Here is a 22,429-nt window from a genome sequence, read left to right on the forward strand (position 1 = left end):
GGACGAGGGATGCTCAGGGGCAAGGGCACAGGGATAGCATGGAACGGTCAGCAAGGTGGGGATCCAAGCGGGGCTCTTCGGCAGAGGGCGATACCACACAAGGTTTGAGGGGGCTGGAAAAGGCAGGGCTGATGTGCAGAACACCCTGGCCGTGGTCTGGGGCAGCCCGCTCCTTTCCACAGCCAAAGGTCGCCTTGGCAGCGTTTTGCAAGAGGTTCATACCTGTGATAAAGTAGCTGAGCTCAGCGTTCAGCCCAACATCAGCATCAGTGCAGTTGAGCCGGACCACTTTGAAATCCCGGGCCACATTTTCAGGCAGCGACACGTTGTAGATGGATGGGAAGAAGGTGGGACTCTCATCGTTCACATCCAGAACTGAAAGGGGGAGCAGAGCTGAGTGCCCTCCCAAGGCTGCCCCTCCTGCAGATGCCAGGATGACATCCACCAGGCTCCCCAAACAACCCATGTGCTGTTCTGAGCATCTCAGGGAATGCTTTGCCTGCTTCTACCCATCTTCTGCGTGGTGGGATGCCTGCAGACCAGCCAGTAAGGACTAGTCCCCGTGGCTGCAGGCTGTATTTGGTTGCCTCTGATACATACAGATCACCCTCATCATATCCAAAGAAACCCTACATAACTGAAATTAAAGTTACTGTTTGCACCAAAGTAATTTCCATCCCCATTCAGAGGAAAATATGGGGCTTAAATACAAGCTAAGCATTTTCCAGCACATGGCAGGGAACTCTGGAGTTACAGGATCAGAAACTGCTTTTCTCAGACCCAGGCCTGAGGAAAATCCAGGGTCAGTTTATTTCCAGATGATGCTTATCCTCAGCACTAGGATTGCGTAAAGCCAGTAAATAAAAATGCATTGAATTAAAGAGACCACCTAATAAGGGTCTGAGCGTTTCTCCTACCTAAACCATGTCACCCATCATTTTGGGACTGGAGGGGACTCTATGGGTGGGCAGGGCTTGGAAGAGGGCTTGGTGCACCCACCTTTGACAGTCAGGGTGCTGGTGGAGCTCTTGGAGGGCACGCCAGCATCACTGGCCACCACCCGCAGGTAGTACTCAGCGATCCTCTCTCTGTCCAGCACAGCAGTGGAGGTGACGAGCCCGCTGGTGCTGTTGATGAGGAAATCCATGCGAGGCATCCCCACCTGCATGCGGTATGTCACCTGCCCATTTGGACCCTCGTCCAGGTCGATGGCCACTACCTGGTGAGGAGAGCTGAGGTAAGGGGTGAGCCTGACCGTTTCCTGACTGACAAAAAATCACATAAAACCTGAGCATTTCTTTGCCCCAAGGGATGCTGAGTTGAAACAAAATGTCCTTGAGGCACTTTCTCTGCTGGGAGTGAGCACATAGGGTGGGATGCCAGGACCTCTCCTGTGTCCTCCCAGAGAGGATGTATTGCTTTGCAGAAGGGATGGCATTGGCAGCAGCTCCCAGAGCAGGGCATGACAGCAAAGGGACACACTCACCTGGAAGACGGAGGAGCCCGCAGGAAGGCCCTCAGCAATCTCAGCGGTGAAGGGCAGGTTTTGGAAAGCGGGGTCGTTGTCATTCAGGTCCAGCAGGTTGACAAAAACCGTGGCGCTGCTGGTAGCTCGCAGGGGTGGCCTCCCACCTGTGGAGGCCAGGAATGGGGTTTCAAGTTTAACGCCTGCTGGCTTGCTCTTGGAAACTATCTGGATAATGGAAAATTATTTTTATCTCTCCTTCTTTATTTTTTTCCCCCAAACAGTTTCCCTAAGATGCTATTTCCAGAGCAAAAGACATTTCACGTTTGATCTGCTCTTTTCCCCACACCTGCTCAACTGCCTTTCCTAGGTACTGGTGGAGCCAGCCTCCACGCTTGGTATCATAGAATCATAGAATCACCAGGTTGGAAGAGACCCACTGGATCATCGAGTCCAACCATTCCTATCAAATCTCACCTGTCCTGCAAGCCATGCAGGCTCAGCTCAGAAGAGAAGCCCCAAGCCACCTAGCAGACCTTGCAGAGCAGCCCAGAAACGGGTTCCCCTGTGCACCTTCACATACTGCATCTTCTCTTCTTACGAGAACCTGGCACTGCCCTCATCTACCTGCCTGTGCTTAACATCCACAGCTTTGTGCTACAGCCCCTGCCACCTACACGCAGTCTGAGCACAGGTCTCCTGCAAAACAGACATTTCACATACCAGGTGCCTTTAGGTTTGTTTTTTAACTGCAAAATGTAAAGACTGGTGACTCCTGCTATGAGAGAGAGTTTCTGCCTCCTGGCCTCATTGTCAAAGCTGCTGCAGAAACCACTATGCTCGCATTTTGAGGGTTTCTGGTTTGGTTTAGCAGCAGGTCTTAACCTCCTCTCATATTTTTTTAACCTCAAAAACATCTTCGGAATGTATGCTCAGACCAGGAAAATACAGAAAGTTCACGGTAAAGAAAAGTCAGGCTGAAAAAAAGTTCAGCTTGACACATGAAAACCATCAGGGAGGGAAAGCGAAGGGAGAGGAGCAAGACAAACCACCGTGTCAGAGAGGAGTGGGATGGAAGCAGGGCTTACAGTCAGTGACTGACACCACAATCCTCCGCATGAGTTGGGCTTCCTGGGCATTGGGGTTCTCCCGGTCCAGCAGTACGCCAGAGGTGCGGATCTTGCCCGTGGTGCTGTTGAGGCTGTAGAACTTGTTGGGGGGTCGGATGCTGTACACCACGGTGCCATTCTCCCCCAGGTCTGGGTCGACAGCCACCACCTGCCATGGAGAAACAGCAAAAGTTAAAGCGGAGAGAAGGGAATTAACACATAGTTGTGTTCCCATGTAGATTTACCAGTGTCTAATAATGAGTCTGAGCTCACATGAGAGACTTCGCTGTACCACCAGCAGCAAGAAGTTCTCCTTCCTCCATACAGCTCTATATTTTCATGATATCTGCAGGGATTTTGTACCCTCAAGACCTCTGCTGTGGTATTACATCTCACCAAAATTGGCCTGCAAGCTCGGGAGGTAATGGAACGGCATGAGAGACATGAGCACACAACAATCAAACAGGCTTTTCTCCTTTTAAATAAAACCAGCAAGAAAACAAGTGCCCGTCAGAAAAATAAAACAAACAGATAAAGAGGCATGCTGAGGAACTTGTGCTGCCACACCAGAAATGTTGGAAATAATTCACTGGTGGATTGTCCTCCAAGCCAGACATTTTGTACTTTCTTGTTCTCCGTGTGACATTTTTAATGACAGTGGACATTTACATTAAAAAGGCCTCAACTTCATTACACTCATAACTTCCCTGACCCCCACTGTTCGTCCTATTTACATCATATCGGTGACAAAGTAATTATTTTCCCAGCAACTAATTGGGATGTCAAAGATAACTTCGAGCAGGGGCCGAGCAGTGGGAGCAGTGCCGCACAGAAGAGAGAAAACATCCGTGCTCTGTCTCAAGCTGCACTGCCAGACCTTTCTTTGCACACCAACTCTTTTTTCTTTCATAGCCTTTCTCCTTATTTGATTTTGTGGAGTCTCTTCACTTTTCACTCATTTATTTTCCATCTTATGCCCGTCACTTTTCTCTCAGTGTGATGGAGTACAAGCCTGCCTCTCTTTCTCTTTTATTTCAGCAGAGGGACTTGAAAGGTGTAAATCAATGTCTCTCAGAGAGGTCCTTGAAGGAGGTTGCAGGCGAGGCTAAGAAAAGGAGAACCTGGCCAGACCCCACACAATTTGAGGAGAAAGAAAAAAAACCACATAGGATGGGCAGCAGTGAGGAGGCTCAGGAGTAACCTTTTAAACTGACTTCTGCAAGCCGGTGCCTGGCTGGAGGTGACACGGGTTAGGAGGTGACCATTTCAGAGGTGACTCCCTGCTCCAGCCAAGCAGGTGACAGCCTCACTGGGTGAAAGAAAGAGTCTTTTCGTGCAGTAGCTGCCTTCCCTTGCACGTACCGTGGTGACGTCCGAGTTGGGTGGGGTCATTTCCACCAGGTTGATGTAATACGGCTCATCCTTCCATGTGGGATAGTTGTCATTGATGTCCAGCAGTGTGATGTTCACCTGCAAGAGAGCAAGCAAGCAAAGCTGCATCAGGTGGTATTGGTTCCTCAAGCAGCACAGTGTGTCCCCTAGACGTACAGCAGCGCCAGCACCAGGTACCTAACACACCCTCTGGTGGTAAAGCCCAGATGAAAACCACCTCCTGCATCTTCACAGCTGAGGCTCCCTGGTGTATCTGATGCTGGTTTGGCTCTCATCTACTCATCACAGGGAGAGGGAGAGGGAGAGGGAGAGGGAGAGGGAGAGGGAGAGGGGAGGGGAGGGGAGGGGAGGGGAGGGGAGGGGAGGGGAGGGGAGGGGAGGGGAGGGGAGGGGAGGGGAGGGGAGGGGAGGGGAGGGGAGAGACCTGGCTGACTGGTGAAAAGCAAAAAAAGAAAAAAAAAAGGAGTAAATGAGAGATTGGGAGAGGCTACGGTAATGGGGGTGGGAGGTGCAAACAAAGACAAGAGAGGTAGGTGTCCTGAAGTGTTACCTATCTTCATTTTCAGCATGAGAAATAGCATCTAAATTACAGAAAGGAGCCTTGTGGAATGCATTCTGTTGTTTGAGTCTCTTACCTCTCTGATAACCTGTTTCAGCGTAGTCTGTGAGCCTATAAATGTGCCTGAGGGAAGAGGTACAGCTTAAGGGAAGGGGGGTAGAGGGACAGGGGGGAACCCCCTGCACCTGTGACCCTCACACAGGGTGCCTCAATGAAGCTTCTTCTGGGGTCTTCTGCACTCCCAAGTCATCCAGGTCGTGCTGCTGCACCGAGCTGAGCTGTTGGTGCCACCCCGTGGTAAAAGAGGCAAATCTGAACACCGAGGATGTGTCCCCGCAGGATCCAAGGCATCAGTGTGGTCCCTGGGGAAGGCTGGTGACTCACCACTGCCCCCAAGCACCCTAGGTGCTCATCCATCACCCAAGGACCTCGCGAAGCCTCTGAATGGACCCTGATTCCCAGATCAAAAATTATTATAGAGAACTGCTCTGAGTCCTGGGTGTATATCCTTGCTAATGACAGTCGACAAACTTAATTGACCAGCTACTTCTCACCGAGTTTTAATATTCTTTAACTTATTAGGAACCACGATGCATTTCTTTTTTCCTCATTGCAAATTGTTGCAAAAACCTTGTGTTGCATTTCAATAAAGCTATCAGGAGAACATAATTTCATGTGGAGCCCCAAAGGGGAACCCAGCGCCCGAAGGCTGTCGTCTTCCTCTGGGAAGCTCTATAGGGAGTTTCTAATCTGCCACCCGGGTCATACACCTTCTGATAGCCTTCAGCAGTAGTGACAGTTATTTTAGGGATCTCTCAGCACAACCACAGTATTTCTCTGCATTGCCCTGTTGTGTGGAGCATATTGTCTGTAACTCAATCAAGAGTCCCAGGAGCAAGAGCACCCAAATGTTATAAAATGTTCAAACCACCAGGGTGCCATGAACAGTGAGAGATGGATTCCTGGCTATTTGCCTTCCGGTATTTCCAAAGACTCCTACAAACTCTTTGCAAACAATGAGTCTCTCTGATGTTTGTGAAGGGCAAGGCAAAGCAGTAGGATTCAGTCTGCAGTAGAATAGCCCGCATCTCCATCAGAACTATCTGAGGAGCTCAGGCATCACAGACTGGTTGGAAACCCTTGATCCAGGCAGTATGTGAATAGCAGTCATCAGGAACAACTAAGTGTGCCTGTAGGCTCTCCAACCAAGCATTTTCTCAAGAGGCATGAACAAAGGCAGTCAAGCTGTGGGTGGAATAGGTACCCATTACCGCCTTCGCACAGAGCGCTGGACACATAAAACACTGGAAGGTCAACTAACTCCTGAGTAAACGGCTTCACAGGCAAGAAAGTCTTCAAGATCTACACAGCCCAGCCAGTCATTCTACAAGGGTTATGAGCAGTGGTGGGGGCAGCTGAGAGGGCAGACACCGCTGTAAGATCTTTACCCATTCACAGAGCTAAAATTAAACACTGCTAGCATGAGGAATTGAAGCATTGGTGCCTGGGCAGCCCTCCTCAACACCAGCCCTAGCCAGGCAACAGTGGCTCCGGGAGATGTGAATCGCTCCTTCACACACTCACCATAGCAATGCCTGTCTTCTGATGGTGGCCCACGCCTCCATCTACTGCCCGGACAATGAGGATGTATTCAGATTTGGCCTCCCGGTCCAGCAAAGACGTCGTCGTGATTTCTCCTGCAGGAGATAGAGGAATTAGAGGCATTGTAGGGTGAATAGGGCACTGGTGAAAAAACAGGAACGCTCAAAACCAGAGAGAGGATCCTTCACAAATGAGTCCCTTCTAATTCAGTTTCAAATAGATAGACCTTGGAAGGGTCAGCTTGTCTACAAACTCCGTGCAGGAGCCCATTTAAGAACTGCCTGTGATCCCTCATGGTCTTCCCTGCCCAGAATGAACCAAAAACGATGCCAGAAAGGGAGGGTGGGCCACAGCTCCTGATCTAATTTGAGCCTTTGCAGTCAAAGCCTTATCTCAGATGTGACTCCCAGCAGAAGCTGAGCTTCCACCAATGCCCCTGTCAAAGCTCTCACAGTGACTAAGCAAGAACTGTGGCTGAAATCTGGTGAATTCCTTAAATACTGTTTCTCCTAAATAGCCTGCTCATGGGAGGGGAGGAAAGGAGAGCGGGTGAAAGAGGAAAAATGATGGGGAAGAAAACAGGGGGGAATTTAGGAAAGAGAACTGAAAGGAAAAGAGGGAAAGCACATATGGAGGCTCACCTGAGCGGGCGTTGATCCGAAAATGTGAGGAGCCTTCCAGGGAGTAGATGATTGACTCCTGCCCGTACTCCCTGGACCGGTCCCTGTCCGTGGCATTAAGAAACAGCACTGTGGCTCCTCGAGGGAAGAAGAAATGAGGACTGAGATGGGCATTTGCAACCCAGAGCAGATCTCCCCAGCTGCCTTGTCCCCTCACAACGCTCCTGCAGGTCACCTGGTCAAGGGTGTCCCCTCACCTGCATTCACAGTGGTGTCGCACCCCCAGGCCCCATGGCTATGAAACTCTGCCAGGTCTCTGGCTTTTGCCTCCCCAAATAGGCATCACCCACCCCATTCTGGCTATAAGACCCTCAGGGACCTTCTGCTAGCCTGAAGAAGGAGCAGGGCTGTGCTCCGTACCTGCCATGATGTCCTCCATGACGGTTATAACATAGGAGGGTTTGCTGAATGTGGGGGGGTTGTCATTTTCATCCTGAAACAAAGAAAAATTCAAGAGGTTGGTAGGGAAAAATGCAAAATGGTCAAATAGCTGCAAAGTCTGGTATCAGGATGCTCCTGGCCAACTGCATCCCAAGATGTGACCAACTGAAGACAACAGCATTGGGGAAGATGGCCTTTGAGGTAAGGCACCAGAATCTGAGCACAAAGTTTCATTTCAGAGGCAGCTGAGGCTAAGGAAAGCCAAGCATCCTCCGAACTGCTCCTCCATCCATCACAAGCCCTGGGAAGACTCTGGTACCACAGGAAGTACAGCAGCATCATGCACAAACCTGTTCCTCCCTCTTGGAGGGATGTGTTTGCAGCCACCTTGGCCACGAGGCTACCAGGCAGACTAGATTGGCCAGGGGAGCTGCTGAGCTTTGGCTGCCTTTCTTTAAGCGACGGAATGCTCTTGCTATTTGCAGCTACAGCATCTTCAGGTGTGAAGCTGGTTTGTACACCAAAGTGCTCCCTCCAAGCCTGTCTCTGCCAGTGACTAAAGCCAGCCCAGTAAAACCACATAAGAGCAATTGCTCTAGACATCCCTCAAAACAGATTTTGGATGAGTTTAAAGTGCCCCGGGGGGGGCAGGAGCTTTAAATGCTGTTTAAACCCTGTTGAGAATCTGCCTTAAATGAACCAAACTGAGCAGCCTACAGAGGGAAGGATGGAGCCATTAGGACATTAAAATGCCTTTATGGACTTCGCTGTTCCCTGGGGTTGCTCTGGAGGCATTTTCTATCTGGAGATCACTGATGGTCCTGCAGGATCAGCTGCTCCTGCTGCCAATGAACTTGATATTTGCAGCAATTTCATGTGCCAACGATGCCCATTGTACTGCAATTAAATTGCCATCCTCTGCTCTTGTTGTTGGAAGCAGGTGGTCTTTTAATCAGCCTTTGCATCACTCAGCTTTCACTGTGCCTCCTCTGAGGGTAATGAAGAAATTGCTGGCTCTGCAGGGTGCTGTCCTCAGAGTTCCTCCTCCTCTTCTTCACAAAGGTGGGTCAGAGTCATCACCCCAGGGCAAACCCAGGAGGTTAAAGGCAAAGAAAGCGGAGAGACTGATCACGTATCCATGTACTACGTGTAGCTAGACCTCATAGTCCTCAGCCCTTCAGCCTCAGACAGCCCTCATATCATTTTCAGGGATGCTGATAACTGCAGACACACTAAGCACACAACTCCCTTCCCTCCAGTCATACACACACTATCAGTCTCTGGCTCATCGCCTCAAACAGGGCATCAGTGGCAGGGACTGAGGCAGAAACTTATTAGCGATGGTATTTTCCTGGATCCTGGCGTGTTGTGCACTATTAGTTCTGATTCGGCAGCTCCCTCTACAAAAGCGTATTGTCCCCTAATGGGAAATCTACAAGGCGAGTTTGACTTATTTATTAAAAACCAACAACCAAAGGATGAAAAAAAAATCACCCCCCTCCACACTGACTCTCATTCTGCCTTTTCACAGCTCTTGTTCCCTAAGTGCCACCGTGAAATGCTTTCTTCTAATTTTCTTCCTATTTTCTGGCTTTTTTTTTTTTTCTTTTCCTGGTTTAGAGAAAATCCCGTTGGTTGAGAGTGGGAACAGTGACATAAGCATACAGACTCAATCCGGAGAAGATGACCCACTGGTGAGTGGTCTTCAGAAAGAGGTGTTTATGCTATCTAAAGCACAGTATAGAAAGGATGCATTTAGTCACAACGAACCCCCTCGGCATTGCCTTATTCCCCCTTTCCTGAGCACAGTGAGGGAGCTGGAGGAGAGGCACGCTCACAGGAATTTATTCCCACCTTAAAGCACTATGGATTTCATCTTTGCCTTCCCAGACTGACACTGCCAACCAGCCTGGCTTAGATCCCATCACTGCGAGACTGACGGGTTATCAAGCAAACTGTCTGCATTCTTGATACCTCCCTCCAAACATCCTCTAACCACAATGTGCCTCAAAGTGACAATGCGATCTAATCTTCCTGAGGTATGCTGCGATGCTTTACCTTTCCTAGCAGCAACTCTTCCTCGAGAAGGCTGGCACCTACGCCAGCGTGTGAGATGCACAGCAAAGCCTGTGGCCCAGCCAGGACAGTGGCACTGGGGAGATAAGCAACTGCCTGTGATTGATTCAGGGACCAATAATTTCCAACACTACAAGTGCTGACACGCAGCCAAAGTTCTCTCCTCTGCATCCAAGCTGCAGCAAGCACCTCTGTCTACGAGCATATACAGCATCCCAGACGCAAGTCCCCTGGAAGCTGAGAGAAGGTCTCATGGTGCTCAATGAACTTCCCCAGTTGGAAGCAAGAGCAGAGGGTAGACCGCTACTCCATCCCCAGCTCTACTCCTCACCCCGTGGTTAGCCAGGTCTCCTATCATACTACTTCCAGTAGCTTCCCTGTGCAACGTGCACTACTGAGGAGTTAGAGGAGATGCATGAAATCAGAGCAGCCCGCCTGCTTGTCCATGGTGACACCTCTTCAGAGGCTTCTCACTCACCTTCTGTCACTCAGACTTTACTAAAGGTCAGGGGCAGAATTTCTTTAACCAATATGTATGACACGTATGTCCATGAGACACACGTGACACATAGATGAGACATAGGTAACTGCAATCCACATGTGCACATCCTTAGGGCAGGATAGTCTTGCTGAGTTATTGATGGATTATCGGCACGGCTATGAAGCAATTGCAGGAAAACTACTTGCAGGATAGTTGAGTGCTGTACTTACAAACACCTCGATGGTGACAGGGACGGTGCTGTTGAGAGGTGGGTTGCCAGCATCCTTGGCCATCACAGTCAGGTAGATAACTCCATTGGCCACCTGTTCATAGTCAAGGGGGTGGTTCACACTGATCACTGAAAGGATGCAAAGCGGAACAGTCAGGGGGGCATTCATGCACTAAGCAGGACAGCAGGCTGGCTCAGGGATGGTCCATCCACATCACCTCCCTGGGCCCAACGGTGGCTGCTGAAGGTGGCAATGCCCCAAAAAACAGAGTGCTGCGGGTTACTGAGCATCTTGCACTGTACACCCTTGGAAATAGAGCTCTACAGTGCAGCAAGAATTCAGCCAAGCCAAAAGACCACATTGCATGCAAGGCTGGGACAAACTGAGGAGCTGCCAGAGCGGCTTCCTAAAGCCTACTGACATGATGACTTGCAAAGGTGTGAGTGCAGCCCAAGCTGCTGCTTGTCCCGTGCATTGTGATCTTGGGATCAGCGCTTACCTCCGTACCCTTCCGACACCGTGATGTCAAAGTAGTCACGAAAGGCAGACGCATGCACAATGCTGTATGTGATCCGGTTGTTTGGAGGGGAGTCCTCATCAGACGCCTAGAGCACAAGCAGGGAGAGTAAATTAGCATGGGAGCTGTGCTGGTGATGTGCAACAGGAGGGAGCCAAGGGAATGGGAAGTGCAGGCTGGGTCCAAAGGGAGTGGAAAAGCAATGGAGGAATATGCTCTCATCAGGAGCCCCCATGGGGGGCTCACCTCCCAGGAAGGACTCGCCAGGTCCTCCTCTCCTGTATTGCTGCAGCACTCATCCAGCCTGGTCCCATGGAGGGGAAGTCACACTTCTGTATCACGGCGAAGTTTAATCTTGTGCCAAAGGAGCAAACTATCTTCCCTACCTGCCTTTCCACCACAGCAGAAGCATAGAGCTCCATCAGAAACAAACAGACCACCTTCGCCTTGGGGCCTGCTGACTTTATTGAGCAGAGTAAGGTGATAGGGAGGCAGTGCCTGTGCCCTGGGAGAAGCCCCAGGTCCCAGGGATGCCTTAGAGACACAGGACTTACAGGAGAGGAGTAAGAGTGAGGGAGCCCACGGCCACAGCACTGCACCTAGTTGCACTTTGCAGAAATGCACTAAGGATTTTTCAGGAGGGATGCAGGATGGGTAGCATCAGGAGTGGACAGGGACCTAAACCTCTTTTGTCTCCCCACTGCGCGTCCTGAATGGAGAAGCAGCTCCAGTTCCTCACCCGGAGCCGGACCACCTGGGTGACAGAGGGCTCATTCTCCCGCAGAGCCCCCAGGTATGCCTCCTTCTGGAAGGTGGGGACATTGTCATTGACATCGAGGACATTGATCCTGACGCGTCCTGTTGTCTCCTCCCCACCACCATCCCGGGCAATGACAGTCAGAGTGTAGCGCTGCATGGTCTCGAAGTCCAGCCGAGCTGTCAGGAGGATGATGCCTGTGTCCTTGTCCAGTGAGAAACTGAGGGGACAGGAAAGGAAAAGCACCAGTGACTGCATGCTGGAGATGGAGAGACAGGGTAGCATCTGCCTGACAGCTAGCACTACAGTGGATGAAGATCATGGAGGGGTATTTGGTATCGCCAGGTGAAGGGCAGCACGCTTGGTGCGGCTTTACGGGCAGAGAAAGAGGGCTCAGAGGACCCCAAATCCCTTCTGCCAGGCAGCTCCTATTCCTCCTGCAACTGCCTACTACAACCAGGTCTCATGTAACACTCCAGGGCCAACAACTCTCTAGTGAATACATTTATTGGTCCCAAGCACCACTGGTGCTTTTAGGTCCTGATTCAGCAAAGTGATTAAATGTGCTGAGCATCAGGCATGTTCTGAAGTTAACCTATCCCTTTGGGAGACAGCATAGTGGGATTTTCACAGGCAGGACATAACAAGCACCCTTAATTGGCACATGACTTCTCAGTGAGGTCAGAAGTGTATTTTGAAGAACCAAAATCATGCTGGTGATTTAGTCACGCTTACCGGTCAGGGTCATCACTGAAAAAATAACTGACTTTTCCATACGTGCCCACATCATTGTCAGTTGCCTGAAAAAAATAAAGTTAATTAATAAACTAAGGTATTTATGGAAATGTTGCATTATTACACACACTGGTGTATCATTACATCCTTCTGAGCTCCTTCCACCCAGGTGTAAGCAGGCCAGCACCAGCACAGACCTTGTATGCTGCCATTTATCACCTGAGAGATGCAGGGCTGGGGCTGCCTGTGCTCACCTGGGTTTACCTACACCTCCCTGACTCACAGCCTGCTCCAGATCCTCTGCCAGAATCTCTCAGCATCTATAGGCAGTGGGAAAGTCTATCCCTACTTACTTTCCCTCACACACTAAGCTAATCTGGGAAGTGCATGTGAAATAAAGATCTCCATGGGCAATTCTTGCAAGACCAAGCCCCGTGAAGCCAATATACTGGGACCCCACATCCACAGTGGGGAGAGAAATAAAAACCTATTCCACTTCAAAACTGCCCCTCTGGACTAAAATACAGACCAGGAAAAGCACGGAAAGGGATGTAGACCTTGCTTTCCTTGAGCAGCTCCCACTGGACAGCCTTTCTGGGGCTGCAATCTGTGGCAGCTCCCCTGATGGAATGATGCCTTTGGGGATGCTGTGGTGAGCGTGTGCAGAGCCGGCTCTCAGCCAAGCCGCTGCCGGCGGCACGACTGGATGCACGTACACCGCTGCCAGCTGCTGAAGCTGGAGCAGGCTGGTCACGGCTAAGCAAGCAGCACCTTCTGGGGAAGTTGTGCAAAACTCAGTGTGTCAGCTCTGGATGAGCAAGGCAAGATTTATGTATGTTTTAAAGTATTTTCTCTAATGAATATATAAAATATGCATAAGTGGCAGCAGGGAAAAGGAGCAGAAATTTTTATTTTTAGGTGAGGAAAGTGGAATACAGGCCCCCAAACATCCTTTTTCTCCCCCAGTATATTTTCTAAATTGAGTCCTGTCTGGATTACTTGGACACCAACAGGCCTTTGAGAAAAACAGGGTCAAAGACACATTTTATGTCCAGATACCAGCAAAAGGCTGTATTTTAGTACTGGCACAGAATACAACCCGTTCCTGAAACCTTCCTGATTTATCCATGGCCTTGATTACCCTTGACAGCAGAGTAGGAGCTTGAGCACATCAAACAGTTTACCCCTGTGTGCTACTTACCTGCCACTCCATGGGGTGGCAGAGGTGGAAAGGCATGAAAACTTGCCTGAATCAGTTTTTTTTTTACCCCTTTCAAATGCTTCCCCAGCTTAGGTGGTAAATTACTACTGCTCTATGCCAGCTGAAGAGTGCACTGGCTGACCCAGCATTTCAGATCTGCTGATTTTCCTTTCCATTGCTAAGACACAATTTACTTTTCATATACATCGCAATTGCGTTCAGTAAAATGGAACAAACCTGCCAAAATCTGCCCAGAGAGATGCCCAGAGAATGAGCAGCACCCTCGGGGGTGCATCTCCCTCCTTAGAGGACACCAGGGAGGATACATATGCTCCATTCCAGGCAGAGTCGGGCTGCTTTTCCAAACACAAACACCTGGGCAGGAGGGAGGTTAGCTTCCCTCAGCCAATTAATGCTGGTATTAATCCTCCACTCTAACACCAGCCACCAGCCCAGATGGCTGTGAATCATGATGGCAAATCCCTAAAGTGTGGCTGGGGCTGGCCATCAAGGACCCCGGGTCCTGTCTCCCACAAATCCTTGAGTGCTTTTGAGCATCCTCAGTATATTGCTTAGTATGAGCCAGCCCTCAACCTCCCAGCCAGGATTTTTTACAGCCGTTACTTCTGTGCCTACAACTTCTGTGACCCCCTAGGTCTCATTAATCCCTAGGTGACTGGTGCGATTGCAGAACCCAGAAAGGCATTTTCCATGCACCTAGATCGACTGGCGATGAGATAATGATTTACGGTGGGCCTGACAGTGCCACAAAGCACAAGCAAAACTAATTCCCTTCATTTGGCCCCGTACGATTGCACTTCTAAATGCTTATTGCGGTGACAGACAATGCTGGGAAAGTGTAATTTTCTTCTGCAGAGGAAAAGAAAATACAGGGAAGGAGGAAGGTTAGAAGAAGGTTAGCGCAGAGATGCTCGGTGTGGGAGGTGGTGGGGCAAGCCAGGAGGGCAAACTGGACCCCAAAACTGCCAGCAAGGCAAAGTGACCCAGTCAGGGGGAGCCAGGAGGCCGGGCAGCCTGGCTCTGCCTCATGCACCGCCTCACCGGCAGGGCTAATTAATTACCCTGATTTACACCAGGGGAGGCGGGAGGTGATGCCTGCTTGATGGCTTTCCTGGCAACTGAACATCGCGGACATAATGCAGGGCAACAGAGCAGGTTACTTGAGCGTGACGAGGAATATGCAAAAAGCAAAGCCATGCACGTTCAGCATATTTAATTTTGGATCTGCGCTTGTTTCTGCATTGCTAAACTTTTTCTCTCTCAGGGTAAAAAAAGATGCTCAAATGCTTGTGCCCCTGGGGAGGTGACATACACTCCTTTCGCAAAGGGATCCTGAGGGCTCTCAGGGAACACACGCAGCCCGCATGCAGAATACCCCAAATACCAATGAGCAGAGAGCTTTGCAGGGCCTTTCACAATCCCTGGGTGCCAGCTGTTTTCCTACAGGTTTTCCCTCTCACTGACTGGTCCCTTCCCTCCTCGCCACGCATGCATCCATGCCGGCAGCCAGGGAAGGAAAAGCATCTGGCTAGAAGTTTCCTGAGGTTCCACCTGGAGAAGCAATCAAATGACTTTTACGGCTGCTCCTCTCCTGCCCAGAATATTAAAGTGGGATTTGCCCACTGGAGCCTGCAAAAGGGCAGGATGAAAACATGGGTCCACAGCCGTATTTTTACGAGCTGTCACTGGTACAGCCCATTTGAAAAAAAAAACCAACGTATTTGCGCAGGTAAAACTCTCGGAGAACAGCAAGAAGAGGAATCCTGGAGAACCCAAAGGATTAATTTACTGAGCTGCAGCACGGCATGGGCACCCAGCATGTGAATCACAAGCGCACAAAAATATCCACAGCTCAGTTGTCCATCCATCTCCATCCCTCAAGCACAAATATTTTGGATATCTCCCTTTTGTCCCATCAAGGGCCATCGTTTCCATCCTTCCCCCACCGGCTTGTGGACCGGCAGAGCGGGAGACAAAAGCAAGAAGCTAGCAAGCAGTTCTGCTCTCGTGGGCAAATATGCAGGAAAGGGCATGTCATCTAATTTGTTCAGGAAACAATAGCAATGTTTGACATGTCATCAGGATTGATGGAGCAGAAATTTACATGGGAGAATTCAGTTTTAAACAGCTCCATGGAGCTTCCCCGGTAATGGTTTCGACATTCATCATCCACAGAGCCTCACTCAACGACTCCTTAAACTGCCTGAGATTAACTCTACTCACAGCAGCTTCAGGGAACACGGCAGGAGGAGCAGGGAAGAGCTCAAAGAGCCAAGAAGAGCCGTTTGGGGCAGCGTAGATCCCTCATGGAGGCCCCAAGATGGCAATCCACCCCTCCAAGACCTGCTGGATACGGATGAGCAGCTGGAAGTTGGTTGCAGGGCTAAGCAAAGTGTGTCGGAAGGATGACTTGTTACTGTCTGGATGAGACTGGCTGACACGTCCTGCTTGCCTGAAGATGGCTCTGCAGGCACCAAGGCAGCTAAATCCATCCCACCTCGAGGGGATGCCGGAGTGGGTCCCACCTCAGTTTGTTCTCTTCCACTCTCTCTTTGTTTTCCTTCTTGCTACCTCACATTCAGAAGCCAGGAAATGAAAATTGATGGGGAGCAAATTGCTTTGGCCAGAAGCTCTCTGCTTAAAAGAGTCATAGCAGGAAAGCAATTACTAAATGTCAAAAAGCTGACAGCGCACCAGAGTGACCAGGAACAAGTCACGTCCCACCACCGCCTGCTTGCCTGCTTGTTCCCCTGCCACGCTGGCTGGGCAGCTGGGAGACCAAGGCACCACCACTTCAGCAAGATGCCAGGGGCTTGGGCCGTGGGGGAAAGCAAATGAAAGGAGGATTCCCATGTGCTTCCTACTTTTTTTCTGGTTTTCCAGGAAAATGAGGCAGCTGCTCAGACTGTGGTACTAACAACCCATGGTGGGGAGCCATGCCCTGTCATCATACCTACTTTTGGAGTCCCTTAAATCTGTTTGTGTTGAAGAACAGGTATCTCTTCTTCAATGCAGCCTGTTACAATCTTCAGGTCCCAGGGGAATTACAGCTACCGTTTGGTACTCACCCAAACTGGGATTTGATCTGGAATTTGGGGGAGAGAAATATGAAGGTCCAAGAGGTTCTGTAAGAAGCAATTGCTGAGCTGCAAAACTGCACCAAAAAAAAAACAGTGGAAAACCTACTTAAAGTCATTACAGTCGTCCCAGATGGAAAACAACTCTTTTGCTGGCATCACCTGCCCCAACTGTGATCTTTCCCAGGCCTTTAAAGAGCAGCTGCCTGGTGGGAGGTGGCAATCAGGCATGAGCAGAGCTGGTGGCTGGCCGGTTTTGTCGTGCCGGAGCCCAGCAGCGTGATTAGCTGTGAAGGAGGGAGGCGGGAGTGGGCAACCTGGGCAATACTGGGGTACAGCCGCCACCGCCTTCCCTAGCAGCTCCAAGACCACACGCCGAGCTGGGAGCTCAATCGCCACTAATGACACCAGAAGGCTGTGCTAAACCAGGTTGGGGTGGAAAAAAAATAGCCAATCAACCCCCCTGGGAATTGCAGAACTTCTCCCCACCTCTTCTGCCAGCCACTGGGGAAAACAACAACCTCCTTGATTGTGTTTTATAACAGCAGGCCCTGCAACATCAGCTCCTTGTGAGTGAGGTTAACACTTGCCTTGGCAGGCTTGATTTAGCAGAGAGTAATTTACTGTAGCCAGGATTTTGCAATGGCTGGAGACCGGGGTTTAAAACGTGAGCCGACAGAAGACAGCCCGTGAGCAAGAGAAGCAGGCATCTTGAGCGCAGGTTTGCACCGCACAAGGTGACACCAAGAATATATAGACCCACCCTGTCTCACTGGGTTTTGCTGGAGCTCTGCGCTGGAGCTGGGCGCAAGTACTCCTCTAATGAACTCTATTGATTTCATATTCTCCTGTTGTCCACCTAAATGGCAAGCGGCACATGTGATAGATTAAATAACTACACAGTTGCCTGGCTTGACATCTCAATCACTTTGCTGTTTGGTCTCTAATGAATTTTACAGCCCAGCAAAACGGAAAAAATTAAGGTCAAAGTCCGATGGAGGAAATGTAAATCCCCAGTGATCACTGAAGTATTTGCAAGTGCTCCAGGAAGCCAGTCATGCCTCCCACTGTCTGCAACTCCATTCCATCCAGGTGATGAGTATCATCTGGGGCACATCAGGGAGAGGAGACACTTATCAGTCTGGAGATGGACATGAAAATCTTGAGTCCCAGCCTGGAGAGAGGGAAAAGCCCAATCCTTCTTCAGCAGGAATTCACCCTGAAACTGGGCACGGCCCATGGTTCCTCTGAGTGCGATGCAAACCCAGCTGGAGAGCAGTTTTTTAGTTTGTAGCAAGCCCATAACAAGTTCCTGTCAGGCAGAGGCATTCCCAGAGAGCGCAACAGGGATGCTTCTTACTCTGTCCAAGGAAAATTGTGGTCTAGAAGCAGTAAGTTAAGCTCTAAGAGGACAGCATCCCTGCTCCCCAGAGGCTGGAAACTACACCCAAGCCTCAGTCAGACAGCAAGCAGCCACTTCTCAAACGCATTTTAGGGGATGGATTTTACTCATGTGACCTGAGACATGAAAAGAGGTTTGGTTATAGGATACAGCAGCTAGCCATGAGAGGATCAAGCAGAGCCTAAGACCACGGGCAGAAGTGACTCCTGAATGGTGTGACAGATCTCAGGAGGTTGATCTCATGGCTCCCAAATGTCCAGTCTAAATAAATTAGCCCCCCACTTAACACCCCAAGAGCAGCTCATCAGCAGCGCAAGGAGTTGCACAAGGTTACCTGTCCATGGGGTGATATTGCCTTTGTCACAGCATCACTTCAGCTCAGAGCACGTGTTGGGTGGGCGCTCTTAGCTCAAGGAAACTGAGTGCCAGCTGCTTTGAGAGAGACACGGGTGCTGGGGGCCCAGAGGAAGCCAGATTGAAAAACAGAATAAAACAGAGGTGGTTCAGAGGTGCCACGTCTGGGAGAGGGTGTATTGAGGTGAAGATGGCAATAGTCTTAAAGGTACTCCTGAGGAAGTGTAAAGCCAAGGTACTCACGCAGAAGCAAGCATCACATTGAGAAAAATTTTCCCTTCGTCTCCCAGCCACCTCCCAAATCACCAGCCAAAGCCAGCAGCAAGGGAAAAAACACCCAACCCCATCTCCTGCTGGGAACACTGGGAAGGGTAGGGGGAAACCTGCTGCCTAGCTCGTGCTTTGCAGGATGAAGTTTGGACAAAAGCAGGTCTCTCTTTGATCCATGGTTTACTCTCCCGTCTCATGGACTGGGCTAACTTTTTTGCGGGGGGGCAACTGTGATTCTCTTTTGTTTTCCCCACCTCTGTGCTTTAGTTGTGCATTTACCCTGACAGCTCCATCAGGACAGGGAGCGCCTGCAAAAGCTGCAATAAACATCTCTCTCCTCAGCGCTCAGGCTGTCATGATTCCTATTCCACCCCATTTCAGTCTTACGGATTGATATTTAGATTAAAGAGATAAACACAGCCAAAGAGCACTGGGCCCTGACAGAAAGACGAGGACTTCAGATCCGTCAATCATGCTACTACCTGGTAACTCCTTCCTCCCTTTCCTTTTCTTTACAGAGCTGGATTGATAAGAGTATTTAACAGGAACAAGAAATGCAAGCATATTTTACTGGTTTTGGGGTTTTTTTTTTAAAAAAAGAGAATCATGTAGGAAGATTACAAGCCATTCATGTTTAACTTTCCAGGCAATTTGGATTCATCTGCTTTGATTATTTAACTATTTACTGTTCCATGTATTTGCAGTTTTCCTCTCCTCTTACAGATAAAGGATTCAATTTTCTTTTAAGTGGTGGGGAAATTGGAAGAGATTTTTTTCTGTTTGAGCACAGCTGGAGTCGTAGTACTCAGGGGGATTGAGAACAACAAGATCAATTAAGATGCTAACAGGGAGGGCAAGCTGTTCTGGCCAGGGGAAAGCAGAAGGGCTGCATGGAGGGATGAAGCCCAGGCTTGGAGGACATCAGAAATGACCATCTGGGAGTCCCTCTCCTTCTCCAGCCTCCACGACCTGCCAATGAACTCTCACATCCCCACCAATGCCCTGTAAACTCTCTGCTTTCCTAAACATCTTCTCCCCATGCCCATCTTCTGCAACATCCAGCTCGACTTGGATGTCCAGCTGCCAGTCCTCCACCTCCCTGCCATTCACCCTCTCCATCAAGGGCTTTTGGATACATTTTCCATTCATTTACTTCAAGCAGAAAAAAAGGATGGAGGCTGACCTGGCAGTCCTCTTCTTCTGGCTTCGACCACCCTGTGCTTCTGAAACCGATGCAGGAAGACAGAGAAGGTGCAAGCTACTTCTAACACACGTTCAGCCAATGAATCCCTGCAGAGCAGGACACAAACTCAAGCCCCTGAGCAAAATGGAGAAGGTCAGTCAAATAGAAAAGGTTGAGAAGTCCTATTCTATCCCCATTGCAGCATGTCCTACTGACCACCAATGCCCTGTGAGATGATGGGCTGCACCACTCCCCAGTCCTAAGGCTGGGAGAGCACCCCAGGCACCCTGGATGGGTCAGGTATGGTTTATCTCCCACCTGCTTCCCCGCAGAAGCTGAGAACGTGCTTATCCCTGGAAGCCTTTTCATCTGTCCATTGATTTCCGAGGTATTTCTCTACCTCACCCCCGCTTTGAATGGCTATGTTCCTCAATGCGTGCGATCTCCACAAACCCTGGAGTGATGCAGGCTTCCCATCAAGGATGGTCCACACAGTTACCATCACCACATGAGAGAGAAATACAGCTCAGGATGAGCCTCTTGGAACAGCACCTCGCAACCGACAGCTCAAAGCTACAGCCAGCTCCTCTGCTCAGCCTCTGCAACTGCTGCCTTTTATCCCAGACTATTTCTGCTCCGTCCTACCACTTTTCCCTCCAAGAAAAAGGAGAAAGAAAAGCATTGGAAATCATCAAGAAACAAAAGACAGTGGCAGCTACGCAGACATAAGGGGATAGCGGGTGACCTTGGCCAAAGAGATGAAGGGATGCAAGGTGGTGGCACTGGAACAGGCTGCCCAGGGAGGTGGTTGAGTCACCTTCCCTGGAGGTGTTTAAGGCACGGGTGGATGAGGTGCTGAGGGATATGGTTTAGTGTTTGGTAGGAACGGTTGGACTCGGTGATCCGGTGGGTCTCTTCCAACCTGGTTGTTCTGTGATTCTGTGATTCTGTGGTGTGAGACCTGAAGGCTGTGCAGGCAACCAGAGGAAACCCCACAGGTTTACAAGCAAAGCCCCATTCCACCTGTATCAGCCACGTGCGCTTGGAGTTGGACAAATCCAGAGGGATGCAACCCTCTGCAAAGCTCTGGGCCAGAAGGCAGCAGCTCATGGACCACAGCATCCCCATGCCCCCACCAAACCCGCACTAGGGCAGACTGGTGGTTGATTGAGAAAGCAACTTGCATTTTAAATATGTGCTTATTGATGTCTGCAACTCTCCATCCCAGGGTGGGAAAACTACATTATTACTTTCTTGTTGACTGGCGTTTATGGCCGGCTGGAAAGAAGGGGAAAGAAAATCAGGCCGGGATCGATTTTCCCATCCCTGATGCGAGGCCAAAGAGAGATCGAAGAAGCAGAAGAAAACTGACAGCTGGGTGGTAAAGGAGAGAAACTTTGCCAACCAAATTAAAGGTTGCCTTAATGAGGAGAGTAATGGAAGGTTAATTAGCGCATTTATTTCATTAGGCTCTTACTAACGAGGCTTCCTCGGAGGAAGTGCAGTGGCAGAGAGGGAAGACAAGAATCCAGGTGAATGGATGTACGGGGATGAAGACCAGGGAGGGGACAACCCATGCAGGGTAGCAGAAAGGGAGTGTTCAGGAATGTGAACCCCAATACATATATTAAAAAGAATATATATTAAAAAGTTTATAAGTAAGAATACATAGGCTCACGTTCTGCAAAAAAAATAGAGATGGACATTCTTTCTCCCCTCCTCTGTAAAACAGTCTCAAAATCGCAATCTGAAACGCAGAAAAAAAGGGTAAGTGACATTTTTTAAAGCACAAGACTGTCTTACAGATTCAGATTATCAAGCCCCGAGGGAACACAGTGCTTATTTTATCCGCCTTGTTGCATACCACAAGCTACAGAAAATCATTCCCACACTGAAATCGATGCCCGATGGTTGAATCAGGCACTGTAGTTTATAGTTCGAGGTCTGCAGACTGCTGGAGATGCTCAGATTATTCCTGAGGGTCTCCAAAAGATAACTTTGGAAAGCACAATGGCAGGCATGCCAGAAAATATCATGGGCAGGGGGAACATTTCAAAGCTCTGAAAAAATCTTAGCATCCCCTTCTGACTTCTCCTTGAAGGTGGTTGTCATGGGGAGAAATGCAGCACCAGCTCAGACCAGAGGTATTTCTGGGTAAGGAGAACATCAAGGCAAGGCAAAGAGCAGATCCCCTCAAGGATGTGAGAAGATAATGCCACAAGGAGAAGACAGTCACTAACTTAGCAAGACTTTGGGACGAATCTCTGCACAACCATCCCAGGGAGGCATCGATGTTATTTTTAAAGTGTGGCTGATCTGAGAGGGGTGCCAAAATGGGCAGCTGCCTTGTCTGACCTGGCCTGAGCCAGCAAGAGAGCATCGGGAAGTGTAGAGGTTAATGCCTCTGCTGGGAGATGCTTGTGGAGGGTTTGAAGGTGGGCGGCTGGGTAATGCACTCCCTGGAAACTCCTCATCATCCCAGCCCTCTGCCAGGGAGCGTGGGCTGAGAGGGGGCCACAGCAGCCTGCCCGGTTTGCTCCTGCTCACCAGCTGGACGATACAGCCTGCAACAACTAATCCCAGCCTGCCCAGCCACCCCAGACTAGAGCAGCTAAAGCAGAGAGGAGGAGCTAGGGTTACTTTCCACATTTCCCTGGAGAACCATTTTTCTCCAGACCCTCCAAGGTGAATCAAATGCACTGTTGTGTTAAAAACAGGTTACTCTTGGTTTGTTAAGGCCTTAGTGATTTTGGTTATTGGAGCTTTTCAGGTGGACTTTGCTGTGCAGTTCTGTAGGATATGAGGAGCTTAAGGAGACCTCTTACCCCTCGTCTTAGGGCCCTTTCCCATTTTTCCAGATCTAGCAAATACATGAGCAACAGATACCGGTGCATGTGCCTCATTCGTACAGGTCCCTGGCTTTTGGGAAGCTGGCAC

At 49.8% G+C, this 22,429-nt stretch overlaps 1 protein-coding gene across 1 annotated transcript in view; it reads right to left on the reverse strand.

Moving 5' to 3' along the window:
• The window catches only part of CDH23 (cadherin related 23), a 219,312-nt gene that overhangs the window by 55,221 nt on the left and 141,662 nt on the right, over positions 1 to 22,429 (reverse strand). Inside the window, exons 14-25 of the mRNA XM_069863405.1 lie at positions 11,985 to 12,049; positions 11,232 to 11,469; positions 10,475 to 10,580; positions 9,976 to 10,103; positions 7,168 to 7,240; positions 6,769 to 6,885; positions 6,110 to 6,222; positions 3,937 to 4,044; positions 2,554 to 2,743; positions 1,487 to 1,632; positions 1,000 to 1,219; positions 223 to 375 (exon numbers count right to left, since the gene is read on the reverse strand). Coding sequence (XP_069719506.1) covers positions 223 to 375; positions 1,000 to 1,219; positions 1,487 to 1,632; positions 2,554 to 2,743; positions 3,937 to 4,044; positions 6,110 to 6,222; positions 6,769 to 6,885; positions 7,168 to 7,240; positions 9,976 to 10,103; positions 10,475 to 10,580; positions 11,232 to 11,469; positions 11,985 to 12,049 — 1,657 coding nt within the window. The remainder of the gene's footprint in view (positions 1 to 222; positions 376 to 999; positions 1,220 to 1,486; positions 1,633 to 2,553; positions 2,744 to 3,936; positions 4,045 to 6,109; positions 6,223 to 6,768; positions 6,886 to 7,167; positions 7,241 to 9,975; positions 10,104 to 10,474; positions 10,581 to 11,231; positions 11,470 to 11,984; positions 12,050 to 22,429) is intronic.

Source organism: Phaenicophaeus curvirostris, chromosome 9 (genome assembly GCF_032191515.1).
Source record: "Phaenicophaeus curvirostris isolate KB17595 chromosome 9, BPBGC_Pcur_1.0, whole genome shotgun sequence".
NCBI classification, from domain to species: Eukaryota; Metazoa; Chordata; class Aves; order Cuculiformes; family Cuculidae; genus Phaenicophaeus; species Phaenicophaeus curvirostris.